General features: G+C 39.1%; 1 protein-coding gene across 3 annotated transcripts in view; it reads right to left on the reverse strand.

Moving 5' to 3' along the window:
* Positions 1-670: 670 nt before the first annotated feature.
* FMN1 (formin 1) overlaps positions 671-22,718 on the reverse strand; it is a 431,150-nt gene continuing 409,102 nt past the window's right edge. For all 3 annotated transcript variants that reach the window (XM_055098140.2, XM_063596522.1, XM_034938470.3), the window contains 2 exons: positions 11,963-12,047; positions 671-9,487 (listed from right to left, as the gene is read on the reverse strand). In XM_055098140.2, coding sequence (XP_054954115.2) covers positions 9,443-9,487; positions 11,963-12,047 — 130 coding nt within the window. In that variant the 3' untranslated portion in view covers positions 671-9,442. The remainder of the gene's footprint in view (positions 9,488-11,962; positions 12,048-22,718) is intronic.

Here is a 22,718-nt window from a genome sequence, read left to right on the forward strand (position 1 = left end):
GAAGATTTTGTAGTGGTGAAATGTCTTCCTAGATAATAACTATGTATGTTCATTAAACATTGCTATACATAATAGGGTATATTGCAGCAAATATCTAGAACTGTAGCGTATGGCATTCAGGAACACCTAAGAAATGAATTAACTAAAAAGCACAATTACATTTGTATTTAAATAGAAGAGTGTTTTGCTTAAAGTGTTTTGATTTTATGTTTATAAAATACCTGCATGCTTCATATTATTCCTTGAAAAGAATGTGTACCTTGTGCTTAGTAAAAGAATCCATACAATTATGTTTCTATTCTGTTTCTCCAGTTTATTATTTTCAACCTATAGCCTGAAGTCACCAATCTCTTTGTGCCCCGTCCCTTGGGCAATGTATATTCAGGAAGTGTTGCTTTTGGGTAAGCCTTGTTGAGACAATGCCGGGCTGGTTTTGTCTGTTGGTTGTTAGCCTTGAATGCCTGGCCAAGTTGCCCACAGTTGATAGGGTACAAATGGGAGAAAAACGGAAATACCAATGATAGACTTCCTCAGACTCAGCTCTTGCAGCTCAGAATAGTGTACCTGAGTGGTAACGCAAGTTAGAAATGACTGGTGTTCTCCACATTACAGTACTACTGGGATATTGCTTTACATGCCTCCTGAAAACAAATCTGCATTGCACACCAGATGGACATGAAACCAAGATTTATTAAAATACCCTTAGCATATTTACAATTGAAAGCCATGAATGCAATTCTCTGTAAATTCCAAAAAATATAATTCTATCTCTTAAAACAAATTAACAGAGGTATCAACAGATTAGGATAAATATAATCTATCACAGAGATAGAATTTTTTGAATAGACAATTGACGTTTTTCTAATCAATATATATTATGTACAAAAATACACTTGATATTGTGACCAAGTACTGTCAAGGAGGAAAAAAAATATATATATAATACACACATATTTTTATTATGTACAAATCAGTGTTGGTTCCTTCACTCTCTTTTTAAAAATAAATACTTCATTTGGTTGCAAATGACATTTATAAATTCAACTCATGAGCATTTCTCAGCTTTGACAAAATTAAATATGCAAACAAATTAGAAATACGTATTTTTAAAAATGCAAAGGGAAAAATACCTGAATCCAATGAGCTTATTATGCTTAAAAATATCCCAAGAGCGTGTAAGGTTTCATGTCTTTAAAGGGCCTTCTCCTTTCCCCAACTGTCTTCATTACTGCCTAAAATCTTTTCAGATTATATCTACAGACTGGTCTAATACTTAAACAGAAAAGCCTATGTTTTACCAGGTTAAATGGCTATTTAGGACATGCTTACACTTTTAAGTGCTTTCAAGAGTGTAGCAGTTACTGTTCATCTGAAAATAACCAAGAAGTGTCAACATCCTGATTCAGAACAGGGGTAGATGTTTGAATCATGCATAGTAGTAAGAATGGAGTGGCAATAAAAATCCTTATGATTCAAAGTGTTTGCCTGCACAGAATTAAGTCAATTTGTCCAGCAGCACAGAAAGTTACTTGAGATTCAAAAATCTGGCCTTCTGCATCATAGCTGGTGACCCGGTCTGATGTACAAATTTATCAAGAGAATGGCCTTAATTAGTTCAAGGTAAAATCTATGAGAAATTGAGAAGGCCTAGAATAAGAACCACCCCCCCACCCCGCCCAACCTTCTTAAAATAAAGTAAAATAAAAAGAGACGTATTTTCCATCTCTTTTATGGATTTTCCTTTTTGCTTAAGTGATGAGGTGATGCTGACATTAACAAGAGACAGTCACAGCAGTGTGTCTCACATGGGCTCCTTGGTGACAGCGGGGCTCCCTGTCCAAACGGCTGAGGAATGGAGCACAGGGTGTGAGGGGATGGAGGAGGGGCCAAGGGAGATACTCAGTTGTCTAAGATGCAGAGAGGTGAAAAAATCTGGGTCTGGGGGAAACTGTAAAGTAGGAAAGAAATAGCCATGGAATATGAAGGAAAAGGACGCGGAAACAGAAGTATTGAAAGAAGAAAGTGAAACAAAGCTAGAAGTCAAAATGACTTTTGAACAGGCATGGAGTAAACAGGTTCTATGGTCAAGCAGCCCCATGGATCTGAAATTGTTTGAGCTGTTAAACCAAGCACAGACCAGTTTCACTGGGGTACCTGCTTTCCCAGTACATTGTCTGGCACTGGTCAATACAAGATCAAGGGCACTCACATTTGCCTAATACAGATGCCTTGAATTTCCACGGAAAAGCTGTCCACGATACAACCATGGCAAAAAATCACCAGCTCCCTAACAATGTAATCTATCAGCAAAACATTGCACTAGCCTCGTTCAAATTTTTCTCCTCCATGCGTCCTTTTTTTCTTGCTCATCCCATTGCTTGCAAACTCACAAGATACCAGTTATATGAAGACATAAAACTGCATGGATCAGGTGCACTTTAGAAAGCAGCATCCAGGGTCCAGGGTGTCACTAAGAAAACTAAACCATGAAGTACTTGAAATAATTTACATTTCTGCTAGGTCTGATTCATACTAGGATGCTGACTGCCTTCACTTAGGTTCTAGGCATGCAGGCCAGTGGTTATTTTCCAGGCCAAAGCACGATCCCCTAAATCAAAGTCCAAGGCCACCCTGCTTGCCATGCTAGTCTAAATGAAAACTCAATGAAAGAAAGACTATGATAAATCAATGTTTTCTCTAAAGATTCTTAAAAATTATCCAATTTCTAACTTTAAAAGTTTCTGCCTTTTTAGTATTTTAGATTGGTTCTTTAAAGGGAAGTCCTTTTTATTAATGCATACTCTCTCTGAAGATAAGACATCTAGCTGACAGTAGGGTCATATTACTTATGCCTTGGGAAATTACAGAATTGCACAATTATAAATTTAATAATTTTGGAGTAGACCTATCCCTTAGGTAGATCCCCAAAACCTACTTGTGTCATTGCGAGCAAACAGAAGAATTGATACTAGACTTTCCCTCTCACTCATGGATTTGTTTTCAATGGAAATGGAAGCCTTCCAAATATTATGCAGAACACAATCTCAGTGGCGCTGAGCTACCTTCTTTATGCCTTGTGGCCCAATGTATGAAGAAATAAGATCTTATCTAGAGACGAGTTAGCATGAAGCGAGGAAAAAGGAGATATTTATAATTCACAAAAACATCTAAAATGTAAAGATTTCAAATGTCCTTTTAGTCCCTTACTGGGAAGAGCAGTGTAATTTTTGTATGCTATAAACTCCTTTTTATACATCTCCTATAAAGAAATCTGGAATTCAAAATCCATGCTAAGAGTTTCCAGAGTGTTCATCCCTCAACACTTATCATCCATGTCATGGGGAGGTAGAGAGTAATTTCCCTGAATAGCCAGTGGTCTATGGGACTAACCTTTCATTTGGGAAAGAGATCTGGAAAGCGAACCCAGTGAACAGTCAAAAACACATTTGTTTCATAAGAGGAAAGTGGAAGAAAGCCCCGGAAGAGAACAATGAAGGAAAGTAGGTACACGTTTGCCAAGGACATTAACAAACCATTGCTAATGTGTACCTGAAATCTGATTTCCTTCTTGATGTATTAAGATAATGCATTGGCAGCTCATACTATACATGGAGAGAAATATTCATATTCATTTAAGACGTTCTCATAGTTTCAAAGGTAGAGAGCCCCTCAGTGTCTGCACAGGTAGAATTTAGGAAAATGTTCAGCCTATGTGAGAGCTATAGTGTGGTAGAGGTTGTTTAATCCATGCCAAATTCTTCGGACGTGATTTTCTGCCTGAAACTATAGTCTTCTTTGCATTTTGCTGGCCCAATGTCATCAAGTTTCACACAAAGCTTGGAAAAATAGCCCACAAGTGTAGTTGGATCAGCCTTTAGAAAAGGAGACTAGAGATTCTCAGTATATTTAAGAGAAGATTTAAAAATAGAAAATTACATAAGCGTAGAGGGAATGTAGAAAAATAAATTGATGGCTATATCTAACACCTTCATATAAAAATGGAATAAAAGTCAATCTTCCCCACATCAAGAACTTCAGAGATGTAATATAAAGTCTGGAGTTCACATGAGCTCTTGACTGAAGGACACCACCCTATCAGAGAAGGGAAGGGTAAGAGAGAAAAGGTCTTCTATGCCCCTGGTTATCACCAGAGTAGTTAGAAGGGCTGGGGATAGAGGAGGAAATGAGTTCTGTAAGTTCCACCAGACAGCAGACCTACTGAATGAGGCTTAATTTGCTTCCCTAATCTCTCCATTGGTAGAAATTGCATAGTGGCTTAAGAGACAGTTAGCCAGCTGCCATTTTAATATCTTCATGTTTCCAAGTTGTTAACTACACAAGTTTCCCAAATGCTAACTTTATATCACAGTATTGGTTAAGTCTTGGAACAAATAAGGATACTGAATTGGCTTCAAATTTGACATGTTAAAACTCTCTTAAATTCATCACTTTCCAACAAAGCATTGATCTGGAAGTTCAGTAGATTGCCCATTCCTTGGGAAGGGAGATGAAGAATTGTGAAACCAAAATGCAGTGCCTCTAATAAGGTGTCAACAGCGGACGGGTGTGCAGAAATGACACAAAATGGGCTTCCCAGTCACAGACAAGCTGTGTAACTGAGCCCGGTTATGCCTGGATTCAATTGCTAATGGAGAGATGAATATCATTATGTAAGTCTAAAGAAGAAAGATCTGCTGAGTCAAGTATTTGAAGATGCTTTTCTTTAAGCCACTTCTATACTAGTAACAGTTTCCAGGCAGCTGGATTGTTTCTCTCTATAGCTGGAAAATGGAAATATATCCAACAAGTTATTTGCATTTTGGAAAGGCTAAAAATTATCCACTCTTTTCAAATCCTATCAGCTTGGCCACACAGACTGGTTTCCTCCGTGTTGCAGATTTCTTTATGAGGACAAAGTAGCAGACATGAATGAAAGTTCACTTCTTTATTCTCTCCACTCTCTTCAGTTGTAGGGTCCCTAAAGGTAAAATAACTAATACAAAACAAATTTTAAAAAGTGGAAGCTTTTTCTTTCCTCTCCACCTTTTGGCCATTTTTGTTTTTATTAGGACAGACAGGATAAAAGAAAAATGAAGCTCAAATATAACTGATGCTTCTTGTTAGCAATTTAAGAAGACAATTTAAACTGTTTTATAAAATCAGATATTTAATATTTGGATCAGATATGTGGGGGGGGGAAGGCTATATATTTTTGGACTTCTTCCTTTTTGTCATATAAAGCTTCAAATTGATTTTATCTTGGTTGTTTTTGTGGATGGAGGTGAGTACTACAAAATTGACCAATTTAGTATGTCAGGGAATGAAGAGGTTCCCCGGTCAATGTTACAGCCTGGTTCCTGGAAAAAGAGCCTGCAAGCGTGCATTGCTAATTCCCATTCACACACTGACTTGGCGCAATTTGCTGTGCTGTTGTATGCAATGATCTGCATCAATGACACTGGCCAAGGGAGAAGCAGAAACAGAAATGAGGACATATAACTTTCAAGAAAGGAAGAGTATCATTAAAATGAAAATTTCTCTGTTGCAAACATCATAATGTGCAATCCCAGGCCAATAGGCAAATCTTTGCCCAAAATACACTTATTTCTTCTGCTACATCTCACTGCGGCCCTTAAAAAAACCGTACCAATGACTTATCTTACTGGAGGTGTTAATACTACCAACATATTTTATTCCTTCCTTCAGTTTTTCCAGTTTTACCAGCAGTATCTGAACTTTTCATTTAGGAAACACCATTCTTTATGGTGCTTATGAAAACAGGAGGTGCCTGAAGGAGGCTGAGAAGAGGTTTGCAGCTTCTACTGTCCTTGATAGGGGAGGGGAGGGAAGACTGCATGCCATCTGATATTCAATTCCTCAACCATACTGGCAATTTGTTTTGGCTAGAACATTTAAAAGTGTAATAGCTCCACTGGGTTTCCTTATTCCACTTCTCAGATTTCAGAAAATCTTTCTCCATAATTCCTGAGTAGTTGCAGTGAGTGTGTAGAAAGACACCATCATCAACATAAGGATTCAAAAGGCAACTGTTGGGCAGTAGGGCCATCACCTATGATCCCTGGGCCCCCACCATCATCATAAACATCCACTTCTGCTTGGCCACACTTTTTCTTATTTCTTTTTCCCCAGTAAGCTGCCACTTCTTGAGATAAAAGCCATACAGCACACCTCCTAACCTGGTTTTTGATACTTCATGGGCCTGATGCTTTTTTTTTTTGAAACGGAGTCTCATTGTCGCCCAGGCTGGAGTGCAGTGGTGCGATCTCGGCTCACTGCAAGCTCCACCTCCTGGGTTCACGCCATTCTCCTGCCTCAGCCTCCCGAGTAGCTGGGACTACAGGCGCCCGCCACCACACCCGGCTAATTTTTTGTATTTTTAGTAGAGATGGGGTTTCACCGTGTTAGCCAGGATGGTCTCAATCTCCTGACCTCGTGATCCGCCCCCGCTTGGCCTCCCGAAGTGCTGGGATTATAGGCATGAGCCACCACTCCCGGCCCGGGCCTGATGCTTTCTACCTAACGTGTCTGTAGTGTAATTTATGATATACTTTGTGTAATTTATGTAACTTATGATATTGTGTGCTCTGATGCTTATTGTCAATTGCCCATGCAAGAATCTGAACTACTGTCAAACTGTGTCCTCAGATTTAATGAATTTTGTCTAAGAGGAGACAAAGTTGTTTGTAAGTTAAGGGTTCTTAGAGTTACTACTACGTCAGGTGTGTCTGGTTAGACGCAGCATAGCAAACTGGTTACTCTCCTTTCTAGTTCAGGGAGGGCTATGCCTAGAACAGCCACTTAAAGCCTGCTGGCAGGATGTGCTTAAGCTGCCAAATGGCATCCTGATCACCTCTCCAGGAAAAGTTCAGATCCTCCTGCTGCACTGAACACAAGCTCAACAGCATTTTAGAGGGATCATTTTCAAGGCCTCCAGGTTATTTTAGATGAACTTCCATGAACAAATTGTCATTGACCTTTACTGAGCATCAATTTGAGTTAAAAATGAAGGCTGTGTCAGCAATGTGGTACATTGGTGGACTTGGGAGGGGGCATCCCAGATACATGATGCAGGGTTCAGAATAGGTGAGAATAATAGAAGATTCTGCCATGGTGTCTTACAACACTAACATCATACATCGACTAGTGTGACAAAACCACTAGGTTTCCCCAACCGAGGCAGGCAAACCTTGCTTTGTAGAAATAGGTATTTTACTGCAAAGTTTTAGTCTGTTCACTAGGATGAAATCCAAAGTGGGCTGTATTTGTCTAACTCTCAAATTAAGTGTTCTCACTCATTATTCTTCAGCACTGGTTCCTGAAGGGTTACGTGGCCACAGTGGCAGCCCTGCTTACCTTCACTGATTTCTCGTAAGCATCCTATTTAGAGACAAAAGTGGACTGCAGTGACTACACCTCAAACCTCCCGCTGCTCTCACCATCAAGCCTATAAGGATTGAGACTTCTGCTGGCCCCACATAACTCAAAAGAGCTGATTTCTATGGCATGGGTAAAACTGGCACTTTTCTTGTGCATGATAACACTAGAAGGAGCATATGATGGTTATAAGTGGAATTAGTTTTTAATGGATCCGTTCTTTTGGTTGTCTTCAGAGTTAAGTGAAAATGAAGAGAAACTATGTATGAAAGCAGCATAAAAAGCTTCTTGCTCACAAGCAACTTCAAGCCTTTTTAGTCATGCATGTTCCTTCTCGGCGTTTCTGTTTTGTTCCTTCATTTTGAATTTTAAAAATCCAACCATGTTACCATATTCCTTTCAGTTGCACCAGTAGAAAAGGCAGTTAGCACCTGCATGAATATGGCTTCTGTGACTTGATTTGATCCTGACTGCAGTCTTCATTCTCGAAGCTGACATTAGATTAGGATATGGTGCTGCTTTCATTACTGGATCTATTATAGAAGCATTCCTGAGGGGCTGCTGGCTGGCAGGCATATCCTGGGAAGATGCTCAGGCACCTGGCAAGTCCAAGGGTTCTGGAAAGATGCTGGGGCAAGGGGCAGGCCACATGTGGAGGCTGGATCAGGAAGGAATTTAAGATTTCTGCTCATCTCTGGACTGTCCTCCACCAATTGGGGGAGAAAGCTCAGCCTCTTCAAGGCCTAAAAATGAGTCTTTGATCATATTGTCCATTCACCTCCAGTCCTTTCTTCACCCCTCACAAGATAAATTCAGAGAGGTGGCTTAAAGACAAAAGTGTCAGAGAGGTCAAAGGTGGTTTCCTTATGTGACTCAAGAGCCAGGGTCAGAAAGAGCTGCCTATGAACAATATTCCACTTGGAAGTTTTCTGTTACTGTAATTACTTTCATTTTGATGTAAGGAACCTTTTTTCTGCCCTTCAGTTTTTTTGACATTAAAGAGTCCTGCTTCATCCTACTTCACATGCCTGTCAGCCAAGGTCATGAGCAGGGGCTGTGAGTTGCATTTGCTCCCCTGTCTGGAAACTGCCTCCTGGGGATGGGGGTCGTCCCGCTGCACAGTCACAGCACATAACGTAGAACTCGGCTGCATATCAACACAACATCGCCCATTCATGAACGGTCCAAAATGTAAAAGGTGCTCTGCCGCTGGGTCTCTTGTCCAAGCACACCCAAGGCTGTGCTTGCTCAGGTATTACATTTTCTCCTGGGAGTTGGGGTGCAGAATCTCTGCTGGCCCAGAAAAACCACAAAGGACCGAAGTAAAAACAAGAATGGGCCTCACTTAACAACTGATGTCAACTCCTTGCATGGTAACTTGTTCTCCAGGATGAAGTTTATGGCTATTTGTCTCCCTCTCTCCACCCAGGTATGATTCTGTTTTTTCTCCTTTTCATCACGTAAACCATAACAACAAAAAATCATTTTTCTAGTCTGGATAATACATGTTCTTGGACCTCTTCAAGAATAGTTTTGGTGAGTTGCAACATTATTGGAGAGAAAGATGCTGCAGGATTTTGCTGCAACAGGATCAAAACTAAGACCAATAATCAAAACAGCAGTGTGTAACGACGAAGACTTGAACTCTCCCAAGGCAACTGTCCTCAATGATCCTTTCTCTCTTCTGTGACAATGTGACATATATCAAGCTTTGGTTATAAAGCTGGAAATCTCAGCTTTTAAAAAAATTTTGGAAACATTTTGGTATTTCTTCTGCTCTTAGAGTGGACTTTGGGCTTCGACAAGAAACAGTCATCAAATATTTCTGCAATGTTCCCTTAAATAGTTTTCCATTGTTCCTGTGGCTTAATGAGGGACTTCTTAAAGAAGGCATGGGGCACTCTCTGCAGATGACCTCAGAAAGAGATGAGCAAAAACAAACATTTAGTGACACATCTTTCAAGAACGTCCTGCAACCCTGTGGTCACAAAGAGTATGCGTGCAAGGTCCTCCATCTCCGATGCCATCATTTCCATGTGTCTTCATCTTAGTTAGTGGTCACACTGGCTTCCTTCTGACGCAGTCTTTCTTTCTGTTAAGGAAAAAAAAATGAATGTATCATTTCTTTCATCTTTCTCAAGTTTTGATACATTTCTCAAATTTTGGTCTAGAATGCTGAGTTTCCGGAATTGTGCCAAATGGCCTAGAAATGAGAGTACCTCTACTGCTTTCCCTAAGCTCTTAGTTATCTGCCCCTCCCTACCTATCACCCTTACTCCCCAGAAAAACAAACAAGAAATCAATAACCAGCCAATCTACCAACTACATCCATCTAAAACACGGGCCTTTACCATGCCAGGGTGGTCTTTTCTGTTCTCTTCTTTTGTGACAAAGACCCTAACTTTGTAGTGTTACTCAAGGACCCCTTCCGTCCCTACCTTTGGCTCATTGATGGAATTAGAGAATGCCCAAGAAGATATGAAAAAAAAATTACTATTTCCAATGATCAACTTGGCAGAACTCAACAAAAGCCATGCAAAATGGGAGATGACCAGATTTAGTCTCTGCAGAATGGCAGAAGTTCCCGATTTGCCATGGATGTTATGCTCTTCATTCTCTGAGCTTCCTCCTCAGGGACTGCCTTCTAAAGGGAAGGACATGGACATCTGCTGGGGAGATGTAAAAATACACAGGAGCACACTACACAGCAACATGGACCCCCATGGTATCTGTGACACTAGGGAAGCACACACATCAGTATGGTAAGGATGGTGTGCCTGCTCTGGGAGGAGGGTAAATAGAAGGCTAAAATGGAAAAGGGAGAAGTATACTCTTTTGGAATGAGCAGATGCAGAGAGAAGCCTTTGAGAATGGATCCTTAGCTGCTTATGAGCTATGAGATATGATGTTGCAGTGAATTACTAAATTGGCCTAGATATAAACTTAAGTTGATGATTTTCTGACACCCATCCTAAATTTGGACCCCATCCCTAACTTGCGAAATTGAATCAGGAATCAGTTTACAAGCTCTTCCCTGATTTCCACCCACCCACCCACACAGACAATAAAATAAGCAGCCCCAACAAGCCCAGGATCACAACTGGGAGCTTGCTCACAGGGGAGGTCGTAAACCCACTGTTTCCCTTTTGTCTATATGGCTGACCCCATTCTCTCTGCCTTGGGGGAACAAGCTTGGCTGTAAAAGTCTGGATAGAGGCCCAAATAAAAGGTCTGAGGAAGAGGGAGAGGCTCATGAAGGAGGAAGATAAAAATCAGGGTTCAGCCGACTGCCACTGAAAATCATACAAATGAATGTCATAAATATACCATCAAAAGGGTACAAAGGACATGTCCGGTTAGGTAGGGGCCATGTGCTCAACCATGGCTTTCCCCGACCAAAAAGTATAGCCCGGACTTCTCCATTTCTCATTCATCAACCTCATGCAACATTCATTTAGCTGCTCATGGGGTTGTTGGGAGAAACATTATGGTCAATCAACAGAAATAATCTCACTTTATAACTTAGAACCCATTTAGATTTTCAAAGGATTTGAAGCATCCAGCAAAAAGGTACTAATAATCTAAAAGGATAAAGTAAGTAGTTGTGGGACATCAGGGCCCAGAGAGGACAGAGTTTGAAAAATCCGAGAGAGGAGGGTGATACTTGCACTTCCCACTCATTGCCATTCCTCATTGCAGGGTCAACCAAAGCAGCTGAAATTCACAGCAACAAGAAAAACAACTAATATTTATTGAGCTCTTATTATGTGTTAGGCATTTTACATGTCTTTTCTCAGTTTTCTCACAATAACCCCAAAGAAAAAGTAGTATGTTCTTTTCATGGAAGAGAAAGAAACAAAGTAACTTCACTAAGGTTTTACAACTATTTAAGTGGCAGAGCTGTGATCTGAACCCAGGCCATTTCATTCTCAACATCCTGGGATCCTAACCATGTAGCTCTTCTATGACTATTGTCCGTAACACCTAGGTGGAGATTCATTGTGATCTCTATTGAAAACTGGACTTTGGAGGACAATGCAATCTCAAATCTAGGAAGGCTGGGGAGACTGCTGGTCTCCAGCACAGGGAGAGATGTCAGGAGACCCAGAATCTGGTCCTGGCTTTTGTTATCCACTTGCCAAGTGACCCTGGGTAGGCTGTATCTTTCTGCACTTCAAATTTCCCAACTATCAAAATAGGAGAATCCCTGCCTCTTTCTTTAATGGGGAAAAGGAACTGAAGAGAATGAATATATTTAAACATTTCGAGAAAAAAATACTTTGAGATAAGGGTGACTGTATTGCGGGTAGGGTGTGGAAGGATGTGAAATGGTAAGTGGCTAAATTTGGTTTATCAGAAACGACCTATGTTGAGTTTACAGGAAAAACATATAAAGCTATGTTTTGTACCTCCACCCACACATACTTTTTTTTTTTTTAACCATATGCTACTCTGGGATGGGAACTGAGAATCTGGATACTACGTTTCATCTCTGAGCTTTAGCCCTTCCTGGGCGCACCTCAATTTTCATGACAATCGTTAGATTACGTTGAAAAATATATCTCACCAGGCTAGCAGTGGGATTGATTTTCTTTGTGTCCACTTTCTTCTCTGAAGTCAATTTGCTGACTGATTCCTGAGCCATTTTCAATCTGAAATAGAAATAGGGAAAAGACAGGGGAGAGAGGGAAAAGAAAGGAAGAGGGAAAAGGAAAGAAAAGAGGTAAGGCAGGTTAAACATAAACCCAAATGCTTTTGAATTAATCCATCAGCAATCTGAAAATACTGAAATGTTTTTTCAATCCTTGTTATTAAATTCAAATCCTAATTAGGTGTGAAGTCTTCTCTGCTTTATCAAAACTTAATTTTCTTCACCAGCTGAAGCCTGTTTTTGTGAACAATGTGGTAGTTTCTGATGGATGGAGTACTATGTGCACAGAGCATTATTTACTTCAGTGTTAGCTGGCTTGTGATCCACCTTAGCAGATACTGAGATGATTTTGAAGAATGAAGTTCTGAGGAAATGTGAAACTACAAATACTAAAATTCACCAATTCACGTCAATTAAGATGTGATAACCTATAGAATGGGAAAAAAGATAACCTACGGAATGGGAAAATATAAATATATGTATTTTTCATTCTGTAGGTTTTTTCCCATTCAAAAAAATATATTTATATATTATATTTATATATTACGTACAATATATAACGCACTTATATATTACGTACAATATATAACGCACTTATATATTACGTACAATATATAACGCACTTATGTATTACGTACAATATATAACGCACTTATGTATTACGTACAATATATAACGCACTTATGTATTACGTACAATATATAACGCACTTATGTATTACGTACAATATAACGCACTTATGTATTACGTACAATATATAACGCACTTATGTATTACGTACAATATATAACGCACTTATGTATTACGTACAATATATAACGCACTTATGTATTACGTACAATATATAACGCACTTATGTATTACGTACAATATATAACGCACTTATGTATTACGTACAATATATAACGCACTTATGTATTATGTACAATATATAACGCACTTATGTATTATGTATAATATATAACGCACTTATGTATTATGTATAATATAGAACACATTTATTTATATATTATGTATAATATAGAATACATTTATTTATATATTATATAATACATTTATTTATATTATATAATACATATAGGTATGATATAGAAATATATATATTTTATATATATATATATATATATTTTTTTTTGAGACAGAGTCTTGCTCTGTTGCCCAGGCTGGAGTGCAGTGATGCGATCTCAGCTCACTGCAACCTCCACCTCCAGAATGGGGAAAATATTTTTAAATCATATACCTGATAGAGACTTGTGTCTGGAACACATAAAGAACTCTTACAATTCAAATAAGACAACAAATTATACCCCCTCCTCTAAAAATGGACAAGGGATTTGAATAGACATTTCTCCAAAGCTGACATACACATGGTCAATAAGTACGTAAAAAGATGCTCAACAACATTAGTCATCAGAAAATGCAAATCAAAACCACAATGGGATACCACTTCACATCCACTAGGATGGCTAGAATCAGAAAGAAAGACAGTAACAAGTACTAGAGATGAAGATGTGAAGAAATTGGAACCCTTATATACTGTTGATGTGATTGCAGAATTACACAGTTACTTTGGAAAACAGTTTGGCAGTTTTCCAAAACGTTAAGCACAAAACGTTACCACATGACCCAGCAATTCCACTGCTAGGTACATAAATATATCTATAACTAAGAAAATTGAAAAGATGTCTATATAAAAATTTGCATATGAATGTTTATAGAACCATTATTTATAGTAATCAAGAGTAGAAGCAACCAAATTTCCATCACCTGATGGATAAATTAAATGTGGTATATCCATACAATGGAATATTACTGAGCCATAAAAAGGAATGAATTTGCTGATACATGCTACAACATGGATGTACCTCAAAAACATTGTGCTAAGTGAAAGAAGCCAATCACAAAAACACATGACTCTATTTATATGAAATGTTCAGAATAGGCAAATCCATACAGAAAGTAGGTTAGCAAAACTATGGGTTTCCCCATGCTGGGGAAAATGGGGAGTTATTGCTAACCAGTCAAAGATTTCCTCTAAAATCAGACAGAGGTAATGGTTGTAGACCCTTGTGAACATACTAAAAACCACTGTGTAGTGAAGTGATACTAATGTGTATGGAATTGTACACTTTAAAAGGGTGAATTTTACAATATGTGAATTCTATCTCAATACAACTTATTAAAAATTCATTAATTCAGCATGATAGTATTTCTTACCCATCAGGTTGGCAAATGTAAATAATTAGACAATATTAACTGTTTGTGAGGATGTAGGGGAATGGGAAGTGCCACACAGTGCACTAAGGAGAAGAAATTGGTCTAGTTGGGTTTGGCAATATCAAGTAAAACTGAAAGCATGTACACTCTACAAGCCATCAAGTTTTCTTGTAGGGAGATACCAAAAAGAATTATAAACAGTCACAGAGCTTTCACTGTGGCAACATATGCAATCAAGAAAAACTGCAGACAACCTAATGAATAGGTTCAACTGGGTGATATATGAGAATAGCAAATAACAACTAACATTTATTGGGTACTTACTCTGTACCAGGTGCTGTTCTACCTACTGTATTTGAATTAAACTTAATTTTCACAACTCTGTGAGATAGGAACTTCTACTATTCCCATTTCATAGGTCTTAACCACCATGCAACGTGCAATGCTGCTTATGTACTGTATTCATTCAACAGAATAGGGTGTAACAGTGAGAAGGAATGAACTAGATCTACGAATTCAAAAATCACAGGAATCAGAGGCATGATATTGAGAGAGTGAAGAATCCTGCAGTGATACAGTGAATAGTCCATCTGTGATGACGGTCAAGAGCTCAGGCTCCAAAGCCTGATTGCAGAATTAATTCTCAGCCCTATCACTTATTAACTGTGTGACCCTGCACAAGGGAACTCTCTGTGTGCCTTATTTCCTAAAAAACATGACAGTAATAGTGCATGCTACATAGGATCAATAAGAGGACTGAGACAGTGTCAGAAGCATGTGAACCAGAGCAACTCCGTCTTCAATAGAAGCTGGGTAAAATGAGGCTGGAACCTTTTGGGCTGCATTTCCAGATGGCTAAGGCATTGTAAGACACAGGAAGAGACAGGAGGTCAGCACAAGATACAGGTCATAAAGACCTTGCTGATAAAATAGGTTGCAGTAAAGAAGCTGGCCCAAACTCTCCAAAACCAAGATGGCCACCTAGTGACCTCTGGTCGTCCTCACTGCCACACTCCCATTAGCGCCAAGACAGTTTATAAATGTCATGGCAATAGTCAGGAAGTTACCCTGTATGGTCTTAAAAAGGGGAGGCATGAATAATCTATCCCTTATTTAGCATGTCATCAAAAAATAACCATAAAAGTGGGCAGCCAGCAGCTCTCAAGGCTGTTCTGCCTATGGAGTAGCCATTCTTTTATTCCTTTACTTTCCTGATAAACTTGCTTTCCCTGTACTCTACAGACTCACCCTGTATCCTTTCTTGTGTGAGATCCAAGAACCCTCTTTTGGGGTCTGGATTGGGACCACTTTCCTGTAACATCTTTCTGGCAACCACAGAAGGGACTATAGTGAGGAAACCCCTGACCCAAAGGCTAGCTTTGGGTAAACGGTGGGGTCCTGTAACAGCAGTGCAGCTCCAGGCAGGTGGTAATAGCAGAATAAATGTAAGCTGCTATTGTTATTTGCATGCAGTATGCTACATTGTGCGTATAATTTTAAATTGAACCCATACATACAGACATCTATCTGTATTTATATATGGATACACACATATAAAAGTATTCAAGATAGACTAGAAAGATACTCAATAATTTCATGATAGAGGTTATTGCTAGAAAGATCTGGGAAGAGAATGACACTGGCAATAATATGCCAAGTAGAATTTCATTTTATCTGTAATACTTCATTTTTAAACTTAAAATCTTAAAGAATATATGATGAATGTTAATAGTTATAATTCTAGGTAGTGGGAATATGGGTGTGATATGTTATCTTTTATATTTTTATTTTTAAAATTTCTTCAAAAAATCTTCAAAATAGTAAATACTTAAAGATCTATCAACTCAGACATTTAAAAAATGTGCTTTTTCTTCCATGCTTCAAATAAAAATATCTTACTTAATATTAATCACATACTTGTTGGCATCTGTAAGTGGCTGAGTAGCTTAGCTCTTTATTTAGCTAATGTTATACAATTTGCTTAAAACACACATTTAGTAATCCCATCTCCCTGCCCACATGCACACGTTAGTTACACTGAATTCAACATTCTTACTTGTGCACTCGACAATAAATTAATTCTACTGTTGCAGTGTGAAAGCAGCCATCTGAAAAATACATCAACGACCGGGCTATTCTATGTTCTGATAGATTTTATTGACAAATACTGGTAGTGGGCCAGATCCGGCTCATAGGCTGTAGTCTGCCAATTCCTGGACTGTATCATAGGATTCAAAATCTTATGCTTTTGGATTGGCAATACAATCTCCCCGTTATAAACCTAGTTTACTTATCTTACCTTTTCAGACCCAGATCTGTTGTTGTATTCGTAGTATGCTGGTTTAATTAGCTGAGTATCCTTGGATAAGTCATGTAACCCCCAAACCTCAATTTCCTCATCTCTTTAAAGTGTGAATAATACCACACCTAATAATATTGTTGCTATAAAAATTAAAGAAAATACTATATGTGATTACTGATCAAGCATCTTTTCCTTCACCGCACTCCACGTGTTCCATGACCCACCCAAACGACTTACATTCTTTGTACATGGCTTTTTCTCACCTTTGCATCTTGCTTTTACTGTTCCCTCAATGACGGTCTGAGTCATTTCCATGCATTCAAATTCTTCCCATTCTTCTATTTACAGCTTAAGTGTCAAAGTCACGAAAGCTTCCTTCATCTCTCTTAGCCAGAAGTAATTGCTCTTTTCTTAAGTGACAAAGCACTTTGTGCCTCTCTTAAGGTACTTAAGGCATTTCATCTTAGAACTGAGTAGGTGTCTTATTTTTCTTAAACCATTGGAATGACTTGAGGACAACGAGCAGGATTTATCCATATTTGGGACCTCTCTTTGTTCCTTTACCCAGCACTGTACCATGCTCAAGTCAGTTCTTAGTATCTACGTGACAAATGACATGCATTGATAATTTTTTTCTGCCTTAAACAGTTTAAATGTTTAGTAAATAGTTATAAAATGATTGCTTTTTGCATTTATCCTTGGGAAAAAACTATAAAAACATTTAGAAGTATAGTTCCAGTTACTGATTAGCTGATTAAGTCTTAAATAAGGAAAAAGATACTCAAGGCCACCCAAATGTGCTAAATATTTACACGTCATCTTATGTATAGATTCCAAGATACTTAAAAGTATCCACATTACTTTGCCCACAAGGAGACTAAGACTCAGTGAGGTTATGTAACTTTGTCCCAAGTCTGGAATTTATTTCTCCCACTTAGGAGGTAAGGGCTTTTTGCATTTAATCAAAGAAAATTTGCTGGTTAGACAGTTTCTAGCTGCATACACGCTCAACCTCCTCATTGTTTGCGGACTTGTTTTTGTTTCTGGCCTAAATGTTGGCTCTAATGTCCATCAGTAGATGACTGGACAAAGAAAATGTGGATCACATACACCATGAAATACTATGCAGTCATAAAAAGAATGAAATCACGTCCATTGCAGCAACACAGATGGAGCTGCAGATCATTATCCTAAGTGAAATAACTCAGAAAGAGAAAATCAAATACTGCATGGTCTCACTTATAAGTGGGAGCTAAACAGTGGTTACACATGGACATATAGAGGGAAATAACAGACGCTGGGGGTGGGGAGACTGGGAAGACAGTGAGGGTCAACAAATAATCTACTGGGTACAAGGTTCACTCTTCGGGTGATGGATACAGTAGAAGCCCAAACCCTGCCACTATGAAATATATCCGTGTAACAAACCTGCACAAATCCATGTACCTCCTGAATTGATAAAAATAAAAAAAAATAAAGGTTATATGGCAATCCTTACAAAAGAATTTGGAAATATAGGAGAAAAACAAACAAACATATCAGAGAAAGAAAATATATATTCTGAATTCATAAATGTCTCAGTAAAATTTTTGAAAACTTTATCTTTTCCTCTTTCTCATTATCATGCATATGCTCCCTAAGGAGTTATTGGGAGCCCCAGTAAATACCAAGTGCTGCCAAAGTCTACTGAGGAAAGACACAAGTATAAGATGGGAAAGTGAGTCACGTCCTCTGATGTTCTTGCCTAGTCTTGACTCTGTAGAAGTTGACTGTAACCTGGCCGGGTGTGGTGGCTCACGCCTGTAATCTCAGCACTTTGGGAGGCCGAGGTGAGTGGATCATGAGGTCAGATCGAAACCATCCTGGCTAACACAGTGAATCCCCGTCTCGACTAAAAATACAAAAAATTAGCCGGATGTGGTGGTGGGCGCCTGTAGTCCCAGCTACTCAGGAGGCTGAGGCAGGAGAATGGCGTGAACCCAGGGGGTGGAGCTTGCAGTGAGCTGAGATTGTGCCACTGCACTCCAGCCTGGGCGACAGAGCAAGACTCTGTCTCAAAAAAAAAAAAAAAAAAAAAAAAGTAGTTGAAGTGGCATGGCTTTCCATTTAGAGATTTAGGCTCCCCACTGTTATAGCCTCATCTTTTGGGAAAGCCTATGGGCATACTGTGGGCTTTCTACAGGTTAGAGGCATACGGCTGTAGCTAAATCAAGTCAATTTTCAGAATCTAGCCATCTGTGAGACTGAGGAAGTACCAAGTCTTTATTCTTTTGACATTCAGTATTTCACTGGTTTGTGTTGTACAAGGCAGAAGATACTGAAATCATTATGAAGTTTGTAATAACAGAAGTGCTTTTATTTTTGACCACAGGGATTGAGCACACCAGCCAATCAAGAGATAAATGAGATATGGGGGAAATGGGGCAGATAAGAGTGTTCAGGTTGCTTTACACTCCTTTTCACTACTGGAAAATCCAATAGTTTGGAGCAGTGTTTGTAAACTATTTTTCAAAGAGCTTTAACCTTCAGCAAAGGTGTTTCAGGGAGAAGAGGCAGAATTAGGGGATCCTCTAGATGCCAGTGTTGGCAAGCTCTGCTTCAGTTAGAAAAGCTTTACTTTGTTTTATACATTGATGATTTATGTATGTTTTTAGACAAAAAGAGGTCTGCTTTTTTTTTTTTAACAGAACTTTTTGAAGCTCCTAGGGGGAAAAACAAAACAAAACAAAACAAAACAAACCTTCCTCTTCAGGAGAAAGACAACAGAAGCCAACAGAAAGCTTCTTCCTAAAGAACTGTCTATGAATATCTTAGAGGTAGACAACTGATTTAAGAAGACAAGGGGATGATTCTTCTGACAGCCATAACCACAAGATTTCAGATTTTGGGATCCAGTAAAACATCAAATCTACAAAAATCACAACATGGCCAGCTTTCCCACTCTCTTCTGCTTGTTACTTTCCAGATAAGTTCTAAGCCTGTGAGATCACCAGTGTCTGGCAAATACAGACAGGCACAGTGGGGACAGATCCAGATGAACCAGACTGTGGAAATAAGTGGGGCACCCATTTATTTCCCTCTCATAAAGGCAGAGATTGCCTCACATTTCATTATGATTCATTTTATTTATGGTCTTTTCTGGAATTTTGCTTGAGTTCCCTGATTTCTGCCCTATGCAACTTTCCAATGTCTATTTGCCTCCTTTGCTTTTAATAGCTTCAGAATGAAAATTAAATAGAGCTATCTTATTACACCTTGCCTATGGCTTCTCCCAACTTAATTCTGTGACTGCAATTAACTTTTTTTGGAGGGGGGTTCATCTGCTCATCCTCGTTTCCTTTCTTTCCCATTCAACGTATCTGTGTGAAATGTAACAAGACTGTCAACCTGTTAACTTTTGAGTAACTCTTAAGTATGATGCTAGGGGTGTGTGTGTGTGTGTGTGTGTGTGTGTGTGTGTGTATGTGTATGTATATATATATATATATATATATTTTTTTTTTTTTTTTAGAGATGAGGTTTCACCATGTTGCCCAGGCTGGTCTCAAACTCCTAAACTCAAGCAATCCACCTGCCTCAGCCTCCCAAAGTATTAGGATTACAGGTGTAAGCCACCAAGCCCAGCCGAAGGCTAAGTTATATTTATAATGAAAAAAAGGAATTTAGGCTGATGACTGGCGTCTGGACACAACAGGTCTCAAATCATGGTTCAGGTTTGGGTTTACACTCTAACCTATGGAATTAATTTTAGTGTTTAAAGCTAGGTAACTGGCCCCTGAAAATTAGCGTTATCTTTTAAACACCTATGGGTGATATGTTAGAAATTCTCCTAAATAATATGATTGGTTCATTTCAGTCAGTACAGAAAATACAATCTGGTAATATTATCAGGGCATTTTTGTTAATACATTACTTGCTTTTGTATTGTAGACCACAGGACCAAGAAGTGACTTCAGGAGCAGAGGAATAAACTTTTGGCCTCTAGTGCTACTAGCTTTAAAAAGAAAGCCCTACCAGCTACCTAGTACAGTGTGACTAAAATTAATCACCGCTCGACTCAGATCATGTATGTTTCTTCATCCAAGCCATTAAAAGTTAATGGCTTTGGAAATACTGGCAGACAAAGGCAAAGAAAAGAGACACATTGAGGGAATATGGTTCATGAAAGGCATCTTGGGAAACACATGAGATCTGACCAGCTATAATATGAATCTCTTTAAAAAAAGATTTTAATATCACTCGTTGCTAAAGAAAGAAGATAAAAATGGTCTAAAAAATGGATACGGTATGCTCTGTGTGCCAACAGGTAATGTGCCTTTAAGTCAGCATGCCACAGGAAATGTCCACATTCCCTAAAAAGTAGGATGATAAAAACTGAAGGTCCAAGCTGCTGCACCACTGGACTTACCCTAAATGTAAAGACAGGAGTTCAGAATCTCTCTAATAAATGCAAGAGCTCTTCATTCTCATGACTGTTCAGAAATACATGGACGAACAAAGGAACATGCAAAAAACACATTTTTACCACTGGCTCAGTCAATTCTGGCCTATGGTCCTTTGGAATGGTGAATAAGGTTTCCGTGGTATAGAAAAGGTATTGGCCCTCACTGTAGATCACACCTGTAAAATAAATGACTCACCGGCCTGACTACCCAATATAGCTTTGCTCTACCAGTCATTACCAGGGACAGCTTCTATGAGCAAATAATGACACTCTTATGGTCTCCCTTCAGAAGAAAAAGTCAGAAAAGGGGTATATAGAGCTTCAAGGATGAAATACAAAAAGGAGTGAATATTCACTCCTTTGCCATGATCTCCTTGCAGCTTTGAACTAAGTCACATCAGGCCAAGGCACAAGGAATAATAGCATATAGACTTTGGGGCATCAGGGAAATGGCTTCCTTGCCTCAGAAAGCTCAGTATCACATGGTTTATGGCATTTTGAATAGAGAAGATTGAGGGCAACGTTTTGATCTTTTTCTCATTAGGCTTACCTGAAACATAGATGGTATTAACGCCATAAGGGCTGTTTTAAATATGCTTTCAGAGGGATATGGCTGTGTCCAGCCATCCCTCCAACCACTGCCTGGTGGCCTGAACATCAGAAGTAAGGCTCTGTCCACTCTATATAGTTTGTTCAGGTCTTTTGATACTCCTCGAGTCTATACAAGGTACAGCCCCCAGTTCACAGAGTGAAATTGTTTCTCCAGGCGAAAATGGACTAATGTCCAACTTTGATTCTAAATAAGTGAGATCGTAGAGACCTGACCAGGGCTGTGAGGACCACTCTCATTTCTATCCATCTTGACAACAGTCACTCACGAGGCATTTCTGAATTCCTGACATAACTATCGCACGAGGTTAACTGCTATAAAAGTCAATGAAATAAGTAAAGTCACTCCCTACTGTAAGAAAGAAAAAAAACAACAAACTCATTAATTTCTCAATTTAAAGGGAAATTTTTTCCTTGCTGCAGCAGCTGATGAAAACATCATTGACTAGGCTATGTGGAATGTTTCCAAAGGGTAGAAAAATAAAACTAAGAGAAAAGAGCCATAAACAGTAAGAAAGAATGGGTAACCCCAAGTTCATTTATCCCAGGCAGGCCAACAGGGCCACATACTTAGACAGACACACTCTTCCATGCTCATTTTCTCTTCAGAGTCTGACCTTCGGCCCTGACCACTCTGGCACCAACCACCTCCTGTGCCTCCCAGGTCAGTTTCACTAGCAGCCATGATAAAACAGACCAGCAGGAAAGTAAGAATACCAGCAGAAAGTAATCTTAGGCTTAGCTCCTAACACACCAGAATTTAGCCTTTAAAAGTTATTCCAGTTGGGCATGGTGGCTCACACCTGTAATTCCAGTGCTTTGGGAGGCTGAGGCAGGAGGACTGCTTGAGGCTAGGAGTTCAAGGCCAGCCTGGGCAACATAGCGAGACCCTCTCAACTAAAAAACGCTTTTTAAAAAATGAGTTGGGCATGATGATGTGTGTCTGTAGTCCTAACTAGTCAGGAGGCTGAGGCAGGAGGATCACTTGATCCCAGGAACTGGAGGTTACTATGATGACACCACTGCATTCTAGCCTGGGCAAAAGAGTGAGACCTTGTCTCTTAAAAAATAAAAGTTATTCCATGATAAATTAGCATATC

Source organism: Pan paniscus, chromosome 16 (genome assembly GCF_029289425.2).
Source record: "Pan paniscus chromosome 16, NHGRI_mPanPan1-v2.0_pri, whole genome shotgun sequence".
NCBI classification, from domain to species: Eukaryota; Metazoa; Chordata; class Mammalia; order Primates; family Hominidae; genus Pan; species Pan paniscus.